We start from the raw sequence: 18,735 nt of genomic DNA on the forward strand, positions 1-18,735 counted from the left end.
TGATCAGGATGAAACTGTTGTACACTGTCCCCTTTGACAGGAATTCTGAGGTTGTCAATGAACTCAGGTACCAATATGAAGTTTATGAAGGTATATGTGAAGGTTTAGGACCACCACCCACATGAACAGATGTCACTTCTAGATGCAATGGCTGCTGGGTGTATGGACATAACAGTGGAAATTGTTATTCTGTGTTTCCAATATTGTAAAACATTTATTCATTTACAGTTTACTGTAAATTTACCACACTCAGTCATGACATCTATTGTGAGAGGCAAACCAACAGATCAAAAGTTTCTTTCGCTGCTTGGCTTGAAATATTTGTGGATGCAAAAATAGAGGAAAGGGAAACACATAATATATGTATTTAGCATGTATTTATTGTGTTTTGTAGTTCATTGAACATTGAGTGACAAAGTAGTCTTATGGGAGAAAGCATATGCTATAGTTATGGCAGCATGAGTCACTTTTGGGTGAAATATTAAGTGTTTTGGTGGTTGAAGTGCATTTTGCACCAAAGGTTAACTGATTGCTCAGGTGTGTGTTTCAAAAGCACACTGTGTGAAGAGTTTTGAAAAAGTGGACATGGTATTGAGTGTGAAAACGATTGTAAAAAACTGTAAATTGTGCCACTGGACCACTGGCAGCGAATTATCTCCAAAACATCAATGACCCACAAACAGGGCGGCCTGTAGCGTAGTGGTTAAGGTAAATGACTGGGACACACAAGGTTGGTGGTTCTAATCCTGGTGTAGCCACTATAAGATCCGCACAGGCGTTGGGCAAGGCCCTTAACCCTGCATTGCTCCAGGGGAGGATTGTTTCCTGCTTAGTCTAATTAACTGTACGTCGCTCTGGATAAGAGCGTCTGCCAAATGCCAATACTGTACTGTAATGTTATGTAACGTAACATATTTGACAGTAGGTATGAGGCCCATCTCCTTGTATGCATTCCTCTTTTGCCACCAAACATGTGGATGGTGTGTATGGCCAACACTTTACATGTTATTCTCATCTGACCATAGTAATCTCTTCCAGTCATAATGCCAATGGTTTTGTTTATTGTACGGGATCGGGGTCAAAACAACAAACTAAAATAATCACGACAAAGAAAACTTTCACTCTGCAGCTTCCACTGTGTCATTTGTCAGCTCTGTGGCTTTCAGCCTGACTCTCACCCAACAGCTCTGCTGTACATAATTCCTCATTCTCAGATGCTTCCTGAAAGACAGCCTGGACTAATTCATCATGTAGAGGACCGAACACACCATCAAAATGTTTGGTGGCAAAAGACTACTGATTAAGTAGACAAACACCTGGGCTACTATTATTATTATTATTATTATTATTATTATTATTATTATTATTATTATTATTATTATTATATTACACATTATTCAGGGCTCAGAACAAAGGAACCAAATCGCGAACAGAGAGGTATTTGATAAAATGTCTTTATTCAATACACAGCAGGTCAGATATGAGCAGACCGGAATATCACAGGTAATAAAGTTTGTGGTGATTAATACAGGCCAGACTTCAAAATCCAAATCCAAGAGGCAACAAATGAAAGTCCAGTCCAGATCTGAAAACAGCGGTTCCAACACAGACAGAAGGGTAATCCAGAAAACAGTGGTCGGGTTAAACGAAACGGGTTGGTACACAGGTGAATCAGAGAACATGTTGGAAGCAGACAGAAGCGGGTTTAAATAGATAATTTGTATGTAATGACTAACAGGAGGGTGACACAGAATCAGGAAACAACAGATGAGAATTATTATTAGTCATGCTGTGACAAATGTGGTTTACAAGGTTCTCCCAAAATGAATAGACTAATGGGCTTCAGTTTCCATGAGATAAATACAGACACGTCACACGTCACACGTCAGCCCCCTGCTTACTTCCCTCCACTGGCTGCCTGTCATGGCTCGCATCAAATTCAAAACATTGGTGCTAGCCTTCCAAGCAGTTAAGGGGTCTTCCCCAGCTTACCTACAAAAAATCATCAGACCCTACACCCCTGCCAGACCTCTTCGTTCAGCCTCCACATGCCGCTTGGCACCTCCCCCTCTCCGAACCTCCACCTCACGCTCACGACTGCTGTCTGTTCTGGCTCCACGGTGGTGGAACGAACTCCCCATTGAGGTCAGAACTGTAAAATCTCTCCCCACCTTCAAGCGCAAACTGAAGACGCACCTATTCAAGCAGCACCTCTCCCCGTCCCTCCCTACCTCCCTGTGAACCTCAATTGTTGTCTTTGTGATTTACTTTGTGTATTGGTATTTTTAGTTGGCTAGGTAAACAGTGTTTGGATAGTTAAGTTTGGTCACTTTTGCTTTGTTGTTTGTTTATTTGTTTGTTTAAAAAAAAAAAGAAAAAGAAAAAAAAAGGCCCTGGTCCTTATCTTTATTGTACAGGTAAGCAGTTGAAATTGTACTTCCCTCTAGGGTCTTTCAGCACACTTATCCCTGGTTATGGGTATGCACTTTGTTATACGTCGCTGTAATGTAATGTATTCTAATGGAAATTCTCTTGAATTGCACCATCTATGCGAGAACAGTGAAACAGGCCGACATGGGATGTTTTATGTACTAGTGTCGAATGTGAAGTCTCTGTGGTCACAGACCAAACGATTGGTACTGAATGTCTCATGCCTGACAAACCAAAGAGGAATTCATGTGACAGAAACTGTACTTCTCAGAGAGATCTCTGTGGCAAGGTTCATAGGATTCTGCAGTGCATCTTCTGGCAAACAACTTCTCTACATTGCATAACAGGCTCCACTAGTGGCTAATGCTAATGTGATGCACTGATCAAGGGGTTAGAAGTTGAACCCCATGTTCACTCACCTGACCCATGGCCTGTTCTCCCACTCTGAGTAGGTGTGTCCAGCAGAACTGTCCCAGCAGTGGTGCCACTTCCCACCACCCAGGTATACCCTCAGCTCCGGGCACTAGCCAACACTCCTGACTCACTGACAGACTCCTGCAGTGACTTATACTGACATTTTCTCTTTCCATCCATAGGGTTGACAGCTCAGACATGAACAAAATAAGCAAGATAAATAACTGAGGTAGACAAGTCTGTCTGTGGGCATGAGCTTGAAATGGATCACACTAGTTTATAGTCTCATATTTTATCAAATGGAGCGAGACCCAGTTCCTCTTCTTCTACTGGTGGGAACCCCAGTACAGCATTGAGAGAGTGAGAGAGAGAGAGAGAGAGAGAGAGCGAGGTAGAATAACTGATACTGTAATACATTATGTTAATGACAAATGAGAAACATATGCAGGGAAGTAGAGGTGGAGCAGACACCTTCATGGAAGGAATGAGGGGGAATGTGCAGCCGGGAGAGATTATGAATCATGGACATTTCAAACAAATGTCCTTTCTCTTATGGTTTATAATGTCAGTGAATACTCTCAAACACGTCAATCCAGATTACAAACCTTTATTTTGCATTTGTGACACCAATGATACGGCGGCACAAAATACAACAAAGAAACACACTGGTGCAACACAAATGAAAAATCCCAGAAATGCTGTTTTACACACCAAACGCCCCTATGGGAGTATTATTAAAACACACACTCATACACGTAACATGCCTTAATGACTGTATCATGACACTCATACATACAGAACATGCCTTTACAACTACCTCACCATGACGCACAGTCACATGCATAGTACATATCTTTATAATCATCCTATGACTACAAGCACTCAAAACATTGCTCTGATACCATTTATACATTTTCCCTGCATTACAAAAAATATCCATTATAATCCATCATAGTCTATTATAATGTAATCCTCATCATGTTCTTGTCCTCAAACCCGCAGATACAGCCCCAAATGGCACACATAGTGCAGCTCTGGAATGGAAAAAATGCAGAAGTAGAATTAGCTATCGTGAACGGACTACTGAAGATAAGCCTTGGTTTTGAGTGATGTGGGAGCAGGGAATAAAGCAAACGAATTGTGTGCAATTTCAACTACCCTCAGGTGTGTCATTCAAGGTCCATAGAGACCACAGTTATGCTTTGGCACGTGACTAAAATCGAGTTGTTGCACGCACGGCTACTGGGAAAGGAGTGACACTAAAGGAAAAAGGGTAAAGAGAAATGAGGAAAAGCCAACTGCAGTTTTCTTCAACATTCTCAATTGTTTACTTAAAGAGGCATCAAGTGGGTCTACGTCAGAGTAAAGAAAAAGCAGTTTTGATGAACTTTCTAAACATTTGTTCATGTAAACATGCCCCCACATAGGGGAGTGAGTGAATGACTCCTTTCAGCAGCAGCAGCTGGATAGCATTCTGAAACAGTGTAGCCCAAAGAAATAGTTGTTCTTGGGTGGAGATTTCTTGACAGCCAATCTGGACAGGAATCACATGGAAACTGCATTCCTCATCTATTAGGGAGCTGAACGAATTATTGCAACATAACTTCTGAGACATATGGAAAATGTTTCACGGTAACAAGCAGTATTCCTATGGCAGGTCAAAAATGGTTCTGTGTCAATGACCAGCCTTGTTTCATTTTAGTGTTTTAGTGTTGCCATGTTTCATAAATTATCCCCAGCTGTCTTTGCATATAGTTATGTACAAATTATCGTGATGTCCTTAGCCCTCTCACTGGTGTCCCATGTGGCATGGGGCTGGTGTATTGGTCTTCCTTTTGGGGTTTGGTCCTTTTTCATTGATTGCAGGATGGGCGGCACCTGTTTGGAAATCATTTATAAGGATTGCTTTGTAGGTTCTCACTCTGCAGAAACCAATTTAGATCCATGCTGCCTGTGTTACTGTTTTTCCTTTTGGTTAAAATAATTTCTGTTAATAAATTTGTTGCTTTCGCTAATATCTATTTTTCATGCTTCGTGCTTTTTGCTACTTGCCAGGGGCGGACCATACGTTATGTGCATGTCTTTGACCCAAATGAAAACCCCCTAGTTTTCAGGATCATTTATCATTTTATAGATCGCAATATTGTCCAATTTTAATTTAACAAGCTTCAGTCATTTAGCAAGTGATCTGATTCAGAGTGAATACAGAATATCAGTGTTACTGAAAACGAAAATGTGACATGAGCAGGAAGACATTTATAATCAGTAAATTTAATGTAAACCGAACAATTTGTGTTGTGAATACCACTTGACAACTTAACCTATCTACATAGCTATACCTATAAGTCCCAAATGGAAATCCAAATAAATGACAGCAAAAGAGTGTTATGGGAACAGTGCAATCTGAAGGAGTGGGTCTTCATCTGAGTGGGTCTATCAGAAGAAGGAAGTTTTGGGGGTGGGGGTGTTTTTTGGTTGCCACATAGCCCCATGCCAAGTGGACAACATTCAAAATGGCTTTGTTCCCCATCACCACTTTGGACAACAAACACAATCACACAGGCAGCAATTAAGGGAGGAATGCACAATTTTATTTTTTAAAGCAGGGAGAACACAGTTATCACTCTTTCTTGCCACATTTGCCAGAAGCAACACTTTGTCTGAAGTGTGCACAATTTTATAGTGGATTCGGTTAAATTTTTCGGTTGAACTTTTCTGGTCAGTGGTTTCTTAAATCTGTATCTCACAGGGGAGAGCAGGAGCCGGAATTGGCCGTAGCAGCAATAACATCACAATCAGTGCTAATCAGTGGAGAGTGAATAGAGAGGTTGAGTTTGGAGAGTTCATGAGTTTTGTGAAAAGGGAAAGGGAATGTGCCAGGACACGATGGACACCTCCCTCTATTAATTCACCCCTTTAATCTGTCACTCGCTTGTGTACGTAACAATTACCTCTGTTCCATTTGCATCCAATCCTCTCTTTGGACCTCAGAGCTACTCTTCTGCCTTAACCCATCTCTCTCACTCATTCATTACAATGGAAGTACAGGTCCCTCTCAGTCCTGTATCTCACTCTGTAGTGGTACAGATACCCTTAACCTCTCTCCCAAACTAACTAAGGTACTAGTCTCTCACCCCTTCTGTCTCACTCAGTCACTCCTAGAGATGGTATTTGTCATTCAGTGAGGTACTCTGCTTGAGGGACAGGTATCTCTCAGTCATTCTGATATAAAGGTACAGGTATCTCACTCTCAATTTGTCATGTTCCTGATGAACTACAGGCATCTCATTAACTCTCCTGTAGAGGTATCTCAACCTCTCTCTTAACTCAGTAACTCGCCTGTAGAAGCACAAGTACTTCACTCTTTCTCTCAGGCTCTCTCCTGTAGAACTACAGGTATCTTTCTCCACTCTCTCTCACTCAGTCGCTCTTCTGTAGAAGTACAGGTATCCTAGGTCCTTGGGGGGCTTCTCAGAGGCACACACCTTCTGATCATTGAAGATCACCCACCTGAAAAGAAAAAAAAACCATGAATAATATGCTCTTTATTCAAGCTTGAATAGTAATATGCTATGGCAGTGATCACCATCTCTGTTCCAGGTGATCTACCGTAGGTTTTCATTGCAACCCAAATTTGGCACACCTAATTCTACTAATTAGCAGCTAACAGGATCTTTAGCTGTTGAATGAGGTGTGCTTTACTGAGGTTGGAGTAAAAACCAACAGGACTCCGGTTCTAAGGGCTGTATACATGCTGAAGCGTTTGGGAGGCAACTGCTCCCAGCCTGCTGTGTGGCCAATGAGCATGTCCCATGTCTGCTCCAGGCACTACTGGGCCATGGCTATGGCTATGGCTACTGCGTACACAGCTTTTAGGGTGGCTGAAATTACATTTGGATGGACTGATCCATACTCTCCAATCTTTGTAGAGTCTATTCTTTGACCCATGGGGCACAGAGGGTTGTTCTCATGCTTAACGTAGATGCATATCATGTGGAGGCAGAGGGGCAAAGTTGCAAAACATCATTATTGGTAGTGCTGTGTTAAGCTGAACCAGCCATGGATCATTATTGATAGCGCTGTGTTAAGCTGAACCAGTCATGGTCTGGTGGTGACTGTCTCAAGCCTGCCCTCATGGCTGTGTTGGCCACTGCCTCTGTTTCTCTTAGCTTTGCTGCCATATGATGCCAGGGTTTTCCTTATCGCATGCAGGCGCCTCTCTCCCCTGCTGTGATTGACCAATTACCATCTGAAACCCATAACAATGTTATGTTCCTCTTCTCCCTGCTCTGGGCACCTGCCCGGAGCTCTAGCCCAAGTTTCCTGAGCACCCCCTCCTGGCCCAGAGCTCCAGCCCAAGACCAGCTGTGCACCCTGCTCCTGCCACTGCTGATTCAGCTATAGCACCAAACCTGTCCCCTTGTCTGACAGCGCCACCCGTTGGGTGTTCCTTCTATCCCTCTACGTGACCGAAGTAATCTCTGCTTGGACTAATTAATTGGGATTGGACATTTATGTACTATAATTAATCTGTTTATATTTACAACCATTTTTACAACAAACCGGCGTCAACCAGTGGCAGATGGGTTCCCCCACTGAGTCAGGTTCTACTCAAGGTTTCGTCCTGTTAGCCTCGCCACTGTTGCCCTAGACGTACTCTTGGGGGCCGGTTCTCTGTAAAGCTGCTTTGTGACAAAGCCACCTTAACAAATAAATTGACTGATTGATAAACTTTCATTTCTGAAGCTGACAACATTTAAACATTTAAATTAAAAATTAAACAGCTCATATGTCCAGCCCAACACTTTCCTTGTGTTTAACTTTCAAATATAACCATAAAAAATGTCATTCACTGCAACATCAGAAGGAAGATTACTGCCGGTGCAGACACGTTAGAAGACTGCCAAGTTCTTTGGGTAATGGTGCTTCCGACCCGCCTCAATTGAGGCCAAAACCCATTTCAGTGGCTGTAGCTGAAATTATGTCCTTTAAGTGATCCTACGGGAAGATAAAAATTCCTTGTTTTTGTGCGTAAAGAGAGTGAGGACTGTGGTATAAATGTCAAAGATTCTCACTGCTCGTCCTTCTTGATGTGGCAGACATAGTGACCACACATGGTACTCGTGCCCATGTGACTGATGAAGCCAAACAGCTCATACTCTGAAAAGAATGAGAGAGGAGAGGACAAGATGGAGGGAGATTATTAGTACATTATTACATTGTGTGTGTGTCCATATATGTACATAACATTCATGGATTTGCATCTTATTTGATTATTTAAATAATATAAAATTTACATGACTGTAAGTTTTACAAATATTAGACAATTGGATTCAGGGGGTTTCATTCTGTCTTTTGTTATTCAGCATTAAATTGAGATTTTCACTGAAATGAAACATTTTCACAGCACATTGCAGTGCATTATATTATTGCCATTTGGCAGACGCTTTTATCCAGAGCGACGTACAGTTGATTAGACTAAGCAGGAGACAATCCTCCCCTGGAGAAATGCAGGGTTAAGGGCCTTGCTCAAGGGCCCAACAGCTGTGCGGATCTTATTGTGGCTGCACCGGGGATCGAAGGCCGCCCTACAGTGCAAACAGGATTACATAGCTAGATGTTCATCCATCTAGCCCACTGCCCACGTTCTCCACCCTCCCTGCTTCCTCCCCTCCTTGAGGGGGGCCCCGTGACTGACTTCCATCTCCGTCCCTCACGCGGGGTCCTGGGGGGGGCTCCCTGCCGCCCTCGCTCTCCGCAGCGGAGCGACCCCCCTCCGACACCTCCATGGACTCCAGGTCATCCAGGTGGGAGAAGATCCAGTCCACCGCCCGCTCCAGAACATTGCTCTGAGAGAATGGGGCCAGAGAGAGACAGAGAGAGGAGAACGGGGGCAGCAGAAGAGCATGATGATCTCAGATCATAGCAGAAAAAGCAGCTGCATTTAGTAATGTTGCTTTTACAGGTCTGCTTTGGCAAGAACATGAAGGACATGCTATCCTAATGCTATGGAAATTGAAACTCTGCAGCCACAAATCAGGATTTGGCATGCATGAAAGATATTTAAAAGTAATTTTTACCAACAAATAATTGTCGGGTGCAATGTGAATAAGGTAATATTATACAGTTAGGCTCTGTACATATTGGTATGTAAGGTGGGGACCATGTGTGCATATGTTCTAGCACTCAGCTGAAAGCCTTTCTTAATCATTCCTATGAACTGTTTTATGGATAGAGTTTCATTAATATTTCCAAATGAAAATACAAAGCAACAACTGCTAGACTCAAAACAATCTTACCCATATACATTTGACTCTCCAGGAATGCTGATACAATACAGATTGTATCAGTAAGAAAACAGCCCTATCCGCACTGCATAAGATATGTGCTTTTCCTACTGTTGCGCGGAGGAAGCACAGCAGTGGGTTAACTTACTGGTGTAAGCGCTGAGACTCACCGTAGCCCGCAGCGCTCGTGTGGCCTGATCTCGGCCGAACCCCATGGAGACGATGGTTGCTAAGTGCTCCTCGGATAACGTTTCAGTGGGCGTGGACCCCGGGGCCGAACTTCCGCACGGCAGCACCATGGGGGCAGAGAAGTCTGCAGCCAATCACAGAGAGGTAGACGGGAGAACAAAAACAATTTAGTCATATTTCAAGTAGGCTCCAATTGTTATCATAATGTTAATGTTGACACAGCCATAGCTGCTTTCTGACCCATCGGATGGACCCTTTCCACTCACCAGGGTCGTCCATGTGACCCATCACCCAGTTCATAGCGGCATCAATCCCAGTGTTCCCAGTGCAGTAGACCGCCTTTCTGCAGGCCTCCAGGGGGAAGCCCATCTCACACAGCTGGGACACTGTTGAGTCATCTAGTACAGGGGCTGAGAGAGTGAGAGTGAGAGAGAGAGAGAGAGAGAGAGAGAGAGAGTGAGAGAGAGAGAGAAAGAGAGAGAGAGAGTGAGAGAGAGAGAGAGAGAGAAAGAGAGAGAGAGAGAGAGAGAGAGAGAGACGGATAGAGGCAGAAGAAACTGTTTTAAAACGTGAGCCAATACAGTATGTTCTCACAGTAGCACACTGGACCAAATTCATTTTATGGGCATGACTAAGCACAAATGTAAAAGAAAAGTGGGGACAAAAAGGGGACCAAAAACAGACAAAGGTACAGAAACAAATAAAAAGGAAGGAAAGATGGAAACCAAAAGCCACACAGTGGACAGATGAGAGGCCCGACAGAAGTGAGGATAAAATACAGACAGACTGACACAGCAGTGGGGAGTACAGCGAGTCGTCATCCTCGTTGCCGTGGGAGCCCAGGATACCTTTGACCTCCACGTCAGGGGTCATGAGAGGAGGGGGGGCCACCTCCGGAAGCACCTCCTCCCCGGGCTGTAGCCCAGTCCCTCTGAGCGAACTCAGATCTAGTGTTTCAGGCACATCAATACTCACATCTGGAACCAAATAAACAACAAAGTTGTTCATCCCTGTCTGTAAAGCTTCAGTACAGTCATATATGAAATTAAGGCAAGCAGTGCAATGCTTACCCACCTCTCATCAAATTTTATATTACATTACATTATTGGCATTTGGCAGACGCTCTTATCCAGAGCGACGTACAACAAAGTGCATACCCATAACCAGGGATAGGTTCGCTGAAAGACCCTAGAGGGAAGTACAATTTCAACTGCAGATTGTGCCCATGCCCCCACCAGCAGCAGTGAAGTCTGAAGTGGATGCGCTGTCCCAGTGCACTAGCCCCTGAACCAATGATTGTGTCTCACACTTTAAGCCTGAGAGCATACTATACCGGAGCTAGCACCAACCAGGGCAGCCAATCACTAACAGTCGGGTAGCTTACAGGATACTCTTTCAGCAGTTACCCAAGCAGCCCTGACCAACTTGAACCCACTCTGCAAAGCCAACTGTGTCATGTCATTGCACTCCAGTCACAGTAGGCTAATCACATTGACAGATACCTTCTCGTTTACACTGAAGTTAGCTAATTTATCAGTTTCCAATTTATCAATACGGCTTTGAATTCAGGTGCGCTCTTACATTGCAGCCTCTGGAAAACAGTAAGATAATGCTTTTATTTCCCTCCATTTAAAGACTGAGCTCTCCGTAGGCCTGGTTCATACCACAACAAACTGTAAAATAGGGAGATAGTGCTATTAGCCGAGAGGCAACATTTGTTTTTTATTAACATGACTTATGCTTGGCAGAGACTACAAATGACAGTTCAGGTGAAGACTCTAGAAAGACAGTATTTACCAAGCTTCTTTGGTACCCAATCCAGGCCAAAGGTGAACTTCTTGATTTGGATGACAAGATAATCAGGGAAGGACGCAAAGCTGGTCGTCCTAAGCAAGACACAGGATAGTTATGTCAAGTCAGCAATGCAGAGACTCTGCCTATTTGCTGTTCAGGAACATTACAGAAACACTGTAACTACATCTTTTTAATATATCAGGGACAGTGCATATTAATCAACATTTTCAGTTTCCACATCAATATAAATGTGCCAGTTAGCTAATGAGCTTATTTTCATCTGTAGTCCCAAACCAGCATGTCTTTCGACTGTGGGAGGACACTGGAGTACCCGGAGGAAACCCACGGAGACACGGGGAGAACATTCAAACTCCACACACCAGAAGGCCCAGGCGGGGCTCGAACCCAGGACCTTCTTGTTGCGTGGCAACAGTGCTAATGCACCACCGTGCCGCCCTATCCAGTATGTGCCTCTTGAAGCCAAAAATCTAAAAACTTTTAGACTTCTTTCTTCTTGGATAATTCATGTGAATTATAGGGCTGATGGTGTGGTCCTATGATAAGAAACCCCCAGGGCAAGTTTCTGGGTTGACTCAAGCACTCACTAAAGCATTTATATAGCAGCTGCCAGGACACTGTTTTGCTTTTGTTTACTTGGCACAGTATCTCAAACATTCCCATTTGGTTCATTATTGTGCTGACTTGATTAAGAGCAAAATGTCTTATGACAAACATGATTACATGGACTGGATTATTTATAACGTAAAGTATCTTTTTACAGCAATCATCATGAGATACTGTACATGTGCATTTTCATTCATTTACAAACGTTACGTAAATAACACCTGCCACCTACCTACATCACTCCTCTGACACAGAAACCACTGTATACATACTGCAGATCTCTTCTTGTTGTCAGTTAAACTATACTTAACATTACTGATCTCCAATAGCCCACAACAATACTGAGCGAAACCAGCCCGTACTTGCTGGCAGTGGTCTTGGCGTGGACAGCAGAGCTCCAGAAGTCTACGAGAGTCTCAGGTTCACTCAGGGCATCCAGACAGGCATCGAATGGGATATAAGCCCTGGGGGTGGGAGGAGGGGGCACGCCTGCAGCCTCCGCCTCCTGACGTTTCTGCTCCACCTCCTGCAGCTCATCTGATGGACAGCAGATGTTTGTAAGTCTCCATTTTGCAATGGTCCATTAAAAGAAAAAATCTAAAGGCCAGTGGGTGCTGGGAAATGTAGTTCACCTGCGTTAGTGGCTTGTTCCATAGGCACAGGTAACTGTACGATGTAGTCCACCCTCTGTGTGTACTTGACTTTGTTTGACTGCTGACAGACAATCCTTTCCTCCACCAGGAAGCGAAAGGCCTCAGAGGGATTTTCCCCATAACGACAATTCCGCTGTGGAGGAGCAGAACAAGAGATGAAAGACCCCATCCCGTCTTCCTGTTTTTGCAACACACTTCCTTTCATTGCAACATGCCAGTCAGTGGAACTACTTCTCCAAAGACAGAAACAGCACTCCCAACGCATAGCATCAGCTGAGGTGGCGCGGGAGGGACTTAATTATGCTAAGTGCTTCAGCTAACATGCATAAAACAGTGCATGTTAGGTCAAGCATACAACATCACAGGAATTTACAGGAAATCAAATGCATGTACCTCCACCATGTTAATGAAGTGCAGAAAAAACTCCTGAGCATCTTGCTGCCGATTGGTGGAGAACTCAGGGTGTCCTCGACCAACTAATGCTTTGAACATTCGCGGCGCTATGCCGACCTGATCACCCTGAGTGCCAAAGAAAAAAGTTTGAATATATAATACATATTATGACTTCAGAAATACAGAAAAGAATGTGTCCGTAACTGTACGTTCAGGGCTCACACTGGGGTTATCTTCAGAGTCGTGGGCAGGTTTTGAATATTCCCCTGACAACAAGGCATGGCCCAACTTTGCCCTGAAACACAGATGGAGAAATGCAGACATCGATCCACCAGTACACTGAAGTACTGCAACTGAACATGAAGGGCAAACATTTCCATTGTGCCTCCCATAACAACTGACACAGCAATTTACTGCTCAACTGAGACAACAAATAGCGCAAGTCAAAAAGTGGAAAACAAAAGATAATAATGTACAACTGCCACAGCCATGCACTCTCTGTAGTGTTTTAATTTAAAACTCCAGGCACTAAGGACACATCGGAGAGCTCAAGATAGACAGGGAGTAGAGTCCGCTACTTTCTTCTTTATCTTGTGCCAAAAGCTGTTTACACCACTTCAGTGTACACAAATGTCCATTGTTCACATTGTGAAATATTCAGTACAATGTTGCAAACACTTACACTTGCGTTTTGAAGTCATGTGTGGGGTCGCTTGGAGCGTTGGCAAAAATCTTTTCGATGTTGGAGGCATACCTGCAGAACACGGACATGGTGTACAGACAGTTGTCACACAGAGGGGAGTGGGCAGAGAAATTTCACGCCCTGCCCCAAACGGTCTCGTCCTCTATGATTTACATCTTATTACATCTTTACCGAAATACTCATAAACTGAATCCAATTTTGTCACGTAAACCTGCTGCCTTTCCACAAAGTCAGCATATTGCAGTTTCATCTTAGAACTGATCTAAAACATCACAGGATGTGTTTATGCACTCAGGTTGTTTATGCTGTGGATAGGATGTTTGATGATTTGGTTGGATATTGCCAATTGGTTATCTAGCCCTTCTTTTTCCCTTGATTTTACACTGTATCTGAGGTGGGTAAAAACCAGTACTGACTTGCGCTGGAAGTCCGGCACGGTGAAGAGCACTTGCATGACAGAGTTGAGGTAGCAGCTGTTCCCCAGGTTACTCATTCCAGTGAAGCCGGGGCCTGTCAGGGGTTGCAGCGTAGCCCCCGACTCTTGGATCACCTCCCACTCCCCCATACGCTGGTTAGCCGCAATTTCCAGCTCAGTCATCGTTCTCTCTGTCTAAGAGACACAGTACACATGGAAAGAACCATGACGCACATTGGCATCCAGCAGCCTTCCTGTCCCAAGTAGCTCAATCTAAGTGCCCCTGGGTGGGGCTCGGTTAGTCCTTTCATGCCTTGTGCCATATGACAAGACCTACCTGTACTCATAAAGCGCCTTATAATAGGAAGGCTGATTTAGGATCAGTTTTCAACTAGTGGTTCATAATAGGCGTTGTAAGTATGACCTAAAATCTTTGCCCAAATATGGATTTCCGGATCAACAGAGAATTTCTCTCTGGAGAAAATCAATGTTTCACTGGACCGTCTCCGTCACGGTCTGTGATTTCAGCTGGCTGGCAGCTGCACGGTTTATCTGCACACACTTTTCTCTTAAGTGGCGCTCGATCCACTGAATTCTGATGCTGTTTTCCAAACAAAATAATTATTTTGCTAACAGCAAGCTAACACTGCTGCAAATGTTATGTATTCACAGCTAGCGGCTCTGTGGCAAGGCTTTTCAAGCTAGTCATATGAATATAAATTAAAAGAAACTACTTGAATAACTTTTTTTGACATAAAATCTATTCTTTGATAAAATTATTATTTGAAACATCCAGATGTCATATATTATTTCAAGAAAATTAGGAAAATGGAATTAATTTCTCACATAGGCCATCAATTATTTTGATCTGGATGTCTCCGAACCTAAATGGAATAACAACATGACTTCTGAGACCCATGAATAAGGCTAGGATATGAACTGGGGCAACCTGATCCAAGATCAGCACTGTCACTCAAAGATTCTTAATGAATACAGGCCCAGATAAAAGATAGATAAGCAGTTAATATTCCTGTAGGGGACACCGCTCATCTCAAACAAAGCAGCCCAAGGTCCTGGTTCAGTCATGGGGATGCTGCACTGAAGTACTGCATGACAGTAAACATGACAGTAAATAAAGGATCTGAAATAAAGGATCTGATTCAGTCTTTACAATACCTTCTCCATGGTCATCATATCAATGCCAAAGTGAGACAGGTGTTCCGGCAACTTAGAGTCCAGAACCATGTCATCTTCCTCATAGGAGTACACATCTGAAACATTCATAAACAAAGACGCCAAATGACTCAGTTCTCTAACTCATCTAAACTTCCACACATGTAGAGTGTGCACATGTCCATAATGTTTGGGACAAAGACCCACCATTTATTTATTTGCCTCTGTACCTCACAATTTGTGATTTGTAATAAAAAAAACACAATCACAAAGTGCACATTGTCAGATTTTAATAAATGGCATTTTTATACATTTTGGTTTCACCATGTAGAAATTACAGCAGTGTTTTTACATAGGGCACCATAAAAGTGCAGCACATGTTAATTGTGTGATTCCAAATCTAAAATTGTGGCAAATTAGAGGCAAATCAAGACTTAATGGGTCTTTGTCCCAAATATTATGGAGGGCACTGTACATAGTATATACATTTTTAAATGGGAAATCATATTTTAAGAATGAAGATTTATTTTAAAACCCAGGGGAATGAAGGCCCGTCTGAGAATTTGTCCTGGAGACTGGGGTTATCACCTCTACATGCCGTTGGATTTTTACTGTCAGTCAGAATCTAATGTCAAGTCCCCGCAAGAGTATCTACCACAGCATCAGAAATGAATGGCAGTGAACAGGCAAATCAGGCAACTGCCTGTTGCCCCAAGCATCAGTGGGGCCCCTCAGGGCTGGGTTTTAGGAATTTTAGGTCACATGATGACAGTAAAAGTCATCCAGAATGGCCCCATTGGACTTTCTTCCAAGAGTCCCCCCCCCCCATTCTCTAGAACCACCTCTCTGAATTTATACTGTAATCATATCATACAAATATGAATTCAAAGCTCCCCCCCATCCTCACCTGCTCCATCAGGGGTAATAGTACCCAGTTTGACAGCTAGGGGGTATCCGGTCTGCTGGAAGTGCGCAAGGGCATGATTGTTGCCTCCGGAGCCATCAAAGTACCTGCGCCCACAGAGGATCTTCCCATCTGAGAGATTCATCCACAGGTTTTCCTCCAAGCCACACACGTCACACTTCCACCCGCTGAGAGAGAAAGGGGAAAGGGAGAGAAGATGTGAGGGAAATGGGTGTCCAGTGGGGTATGGGCCTGTGTAGTGAGGTCACATCGGATCCTGCGATGGTGGTTCTGTGGATTATCTACAGTGTAGCAATTAACCTAATGTGTTAAGAGTGAAGCGGGCAACACACAATTATTTAGCAATGCACTAGACACTACTGGGGTTGGAGTTTGGGTCAGTCAATTCAGGTAATAAATTTAAATGTATTTAAATTCTTGAACTGAATGAATTGAAATGTAATCGACCCTATTCCAACTGGACACATTACTTTAATATGAACTTTCACACACTCACACACACAGATACGCCCACACACGCCCACACGCACGCGCACACACGCACACACACACACATTGACTGGCCCGGAGAGACACAAAGACGCACGCACACACACACACTGACTGGCCCGGAGAGACACAAAGACGCACGCACACACACACACTGACTGGCCCGGAGAGACACAAAGACGCACGCACACACACACTCTGACTGGCCCGGAGAGACACAAAGGCAGATCACCGAGGCCCGCGTCCTGCACCTGGGAGGTATCTTGACGCCGTTGTCCAGCTGGCTCAGGTCGGCCGCATGCCGGGACTCCTGCCGCACCTCGCCGTCCCACTGCTGCACCTGGATGGTGTGGGACACCGAGTCTGCCGACACCAACCCCGTCATGGACAACGACACCTGTGAAGGAAGAGGATGACTCAGCAGCCACGACTCCAATCCTAAAGCCGGGGGCTACCATCCGCAAGAACTGTGCATACAGCACAGCTGTTGCTTCAGCAGGGAGAAACGGATGCATTCTACAGTATACAGCGAGAAAGTCACCCTCCGTCACTGTACAGTGCTTTGAGGCCCATGCAAGGCAAAACCAATCAAATGCATCTTTTTCTTCATTAACTGTAAGTCTTTTCAACCTGACAGGCCTCACCCGCTCCCTGACAACATCGGGCATGGTCGTCAGGTCCTCCAATGTCACTTCCTGTTTGTCAGGAAAGAGGACAACCTTGACTTCTTCCTCATACTGCTCCTGCTCTATATCAAATCCCCCTTCTATGCCTGGAAAAGAGAGGGAAAAGAGAACAGAGAGAGCGATGGATTGGAAGAGTACTGTACTATGTTCTGCTCACATACTATACCAGAATTTGAATTTAATAAAAAGACAAGGCTAAACCCAGTGTTTTACCAATAGCCAACCGTATCGGCTTTTTTGGCGAGTCAGAATTTGCGTCCTCGTCTTTCTGTAAGCACATCACACAGAATATATTCTTACACATCATGATAGCAAATTAGCTAAAATTATCTGTCAAAGCAAAACACGGAATCCTGTCAGCCATATTGTCTCAGTAGTGTAAAATGTTGTTAGGCATGACAACAGATTAACAGACTTAAACAAAAAGTGAATGGACTATCCAGAAAAAGAAAGAGCATTGAAATATCTGGATTGCATATCCGATTCCAAAACTTGAAGAAAAAAAAACGATCTACTTTTGTTGAGCAATATTGTATAATGCCCCTTTAAATGCAGTATAACATGTTATTTGTACTTGAAGGCATCATCATTGGCAGCAAGGTCGTTAAGGGAGCAGGTGGTTACCTGGGCTTTACGAGTGCGCTTGATGTGCAGATACGCCCTTTGGCCATTCTTATTGTGATGTCTTTCCACGTACTGAGCACCAAAGCCAAGGAAACTGTTCATACACACATACAGACCACCCTCTGCTTCCTGCGACACATGTAAACAAATGTGGTTAGTACGGTGTCGTAGCTGGCGAGCACGGGTACAATCTGATGACTGCAGATGCTGATGATTGTACATAAAAAACAAATGCTATGACGAAGGGGGATACTTAAAATATAACAGGAAAAAATGATAAAGATGGATGAGAACCAATGGAATAGAATATCAAGCCCACAGTGACACAGCACAGTGGTGAAGCAGAATGAGACTGCGCGACAAGGGACATATACGTTGATGTGGCAGAAAACGTGGACATGCACAGGCAGCGTAAAAAAAAGTAAAACATTGAAATTAAATAATAACGAGAGAGCTAACTACGAATACATGCGCTCACCGGATTTGCAAAAGAGAAGACGCATTCGTCTTTGTGGACACGATCTCCGGGCCTCGGAACCCGAATCGTGGACAGAACAGACATCAAAACCTCACTCACATCAGCCATCTCTCTAATAAATGGTTTGCTAGCTTCTGTCTCTTGGGCACTCCCTTTTCCCAAGCCAACTCCCTGTTTTCCCAGTCGCTCACTCCCTCCTCTTCCAATGATCCTAGCTACCACCCTATCTAGGTCCTGTGGTCCTGTGTCATCAGTTGATAAAAGACGGGGCTTGAGTGCCACCGACAAACACGGTTTTGTGGGTACCAGCCGTAATACTGTGAGTATGAGCGTCAATCCAAGCACAGTAAGCAATATGTACCGGAATGTATTTAATTAACAGATTATACATTTTGGATCACATAGTATACATTCTGATATTATTATTGTTTATGTTAGAATCGAGACTTATGTGTGAG

At 43.8% G+C, this 18,735-nt stretch overlaps 1 protein-coding gene across 2 annotated transcripts; it reads right to left on the minus strand.

Moving 5' to 3' along the window:
- Nucleotides 1-5,413: 5,413 nt before the first annotated feature.
- On the minus strand, nt 5,414-18,548 carry LOC133137526 (ubiquitin carboxyl-terminal hydrolase 5-like). 2 transcript variants are annotated; one of them, XM_061255853.1, is made up of 20 exons: nt 18,278-18,548; nt 17,800-17,928; nt 17,389-17,443; nt 17,134-17,261; nt 16,741-16,886; nt 15,983-16,167; nt 15,079-15,173; nt 13,904-14,097; nt 13,467-13,538; nt 13,007-13,079; nt 12,785-12,910; nt 12,371-12,524; nt 12,101-12,275; nt 11,118-11,206; nt 10,169-10,297; nt 9,587-9,730; nt 9,302-9,444; nt 8,543-8,693; nt 7,920-8,004; nt 5,414-6,354 (listed from the first exon to the last, which is right to left on the minus strand). In XM_061255853.1, the coding sequence occupies exons 1-20, from the start codon at nt 18,383-18,385 to the stop codon at nt 6,261-6,263; spliced, it is 2,475 nt and encodes an 824-aa protein (XP_061111837.1). In that variant the 5' UTR covers nt 18,386-18,548; the 3' UTR covers nt 5,414-6,260. The 2 variants fall into 2 exon arrangements, with proteins under 2 accessions (XP_061111837.1, XP_061111836.1); XM_061255852.1 differs by having other exon boundaries at nt 10,112-10,297.
- Between the last annotated feature and the right edge of the window lie 187 nt (nt 18,549-18,735).

Source organism: Conger conger, chromosome 9, assembly GCF_963514075.1.
Source record: "Conger conger chromosome 9, fConCon1.1, whole genome shotgun sequence".
Lineage (NCBI taxonomy): Eukaryota > Metazoa > Chordata > Actinopteri > Anguilliformes > Congridae > Conger > Conger conger.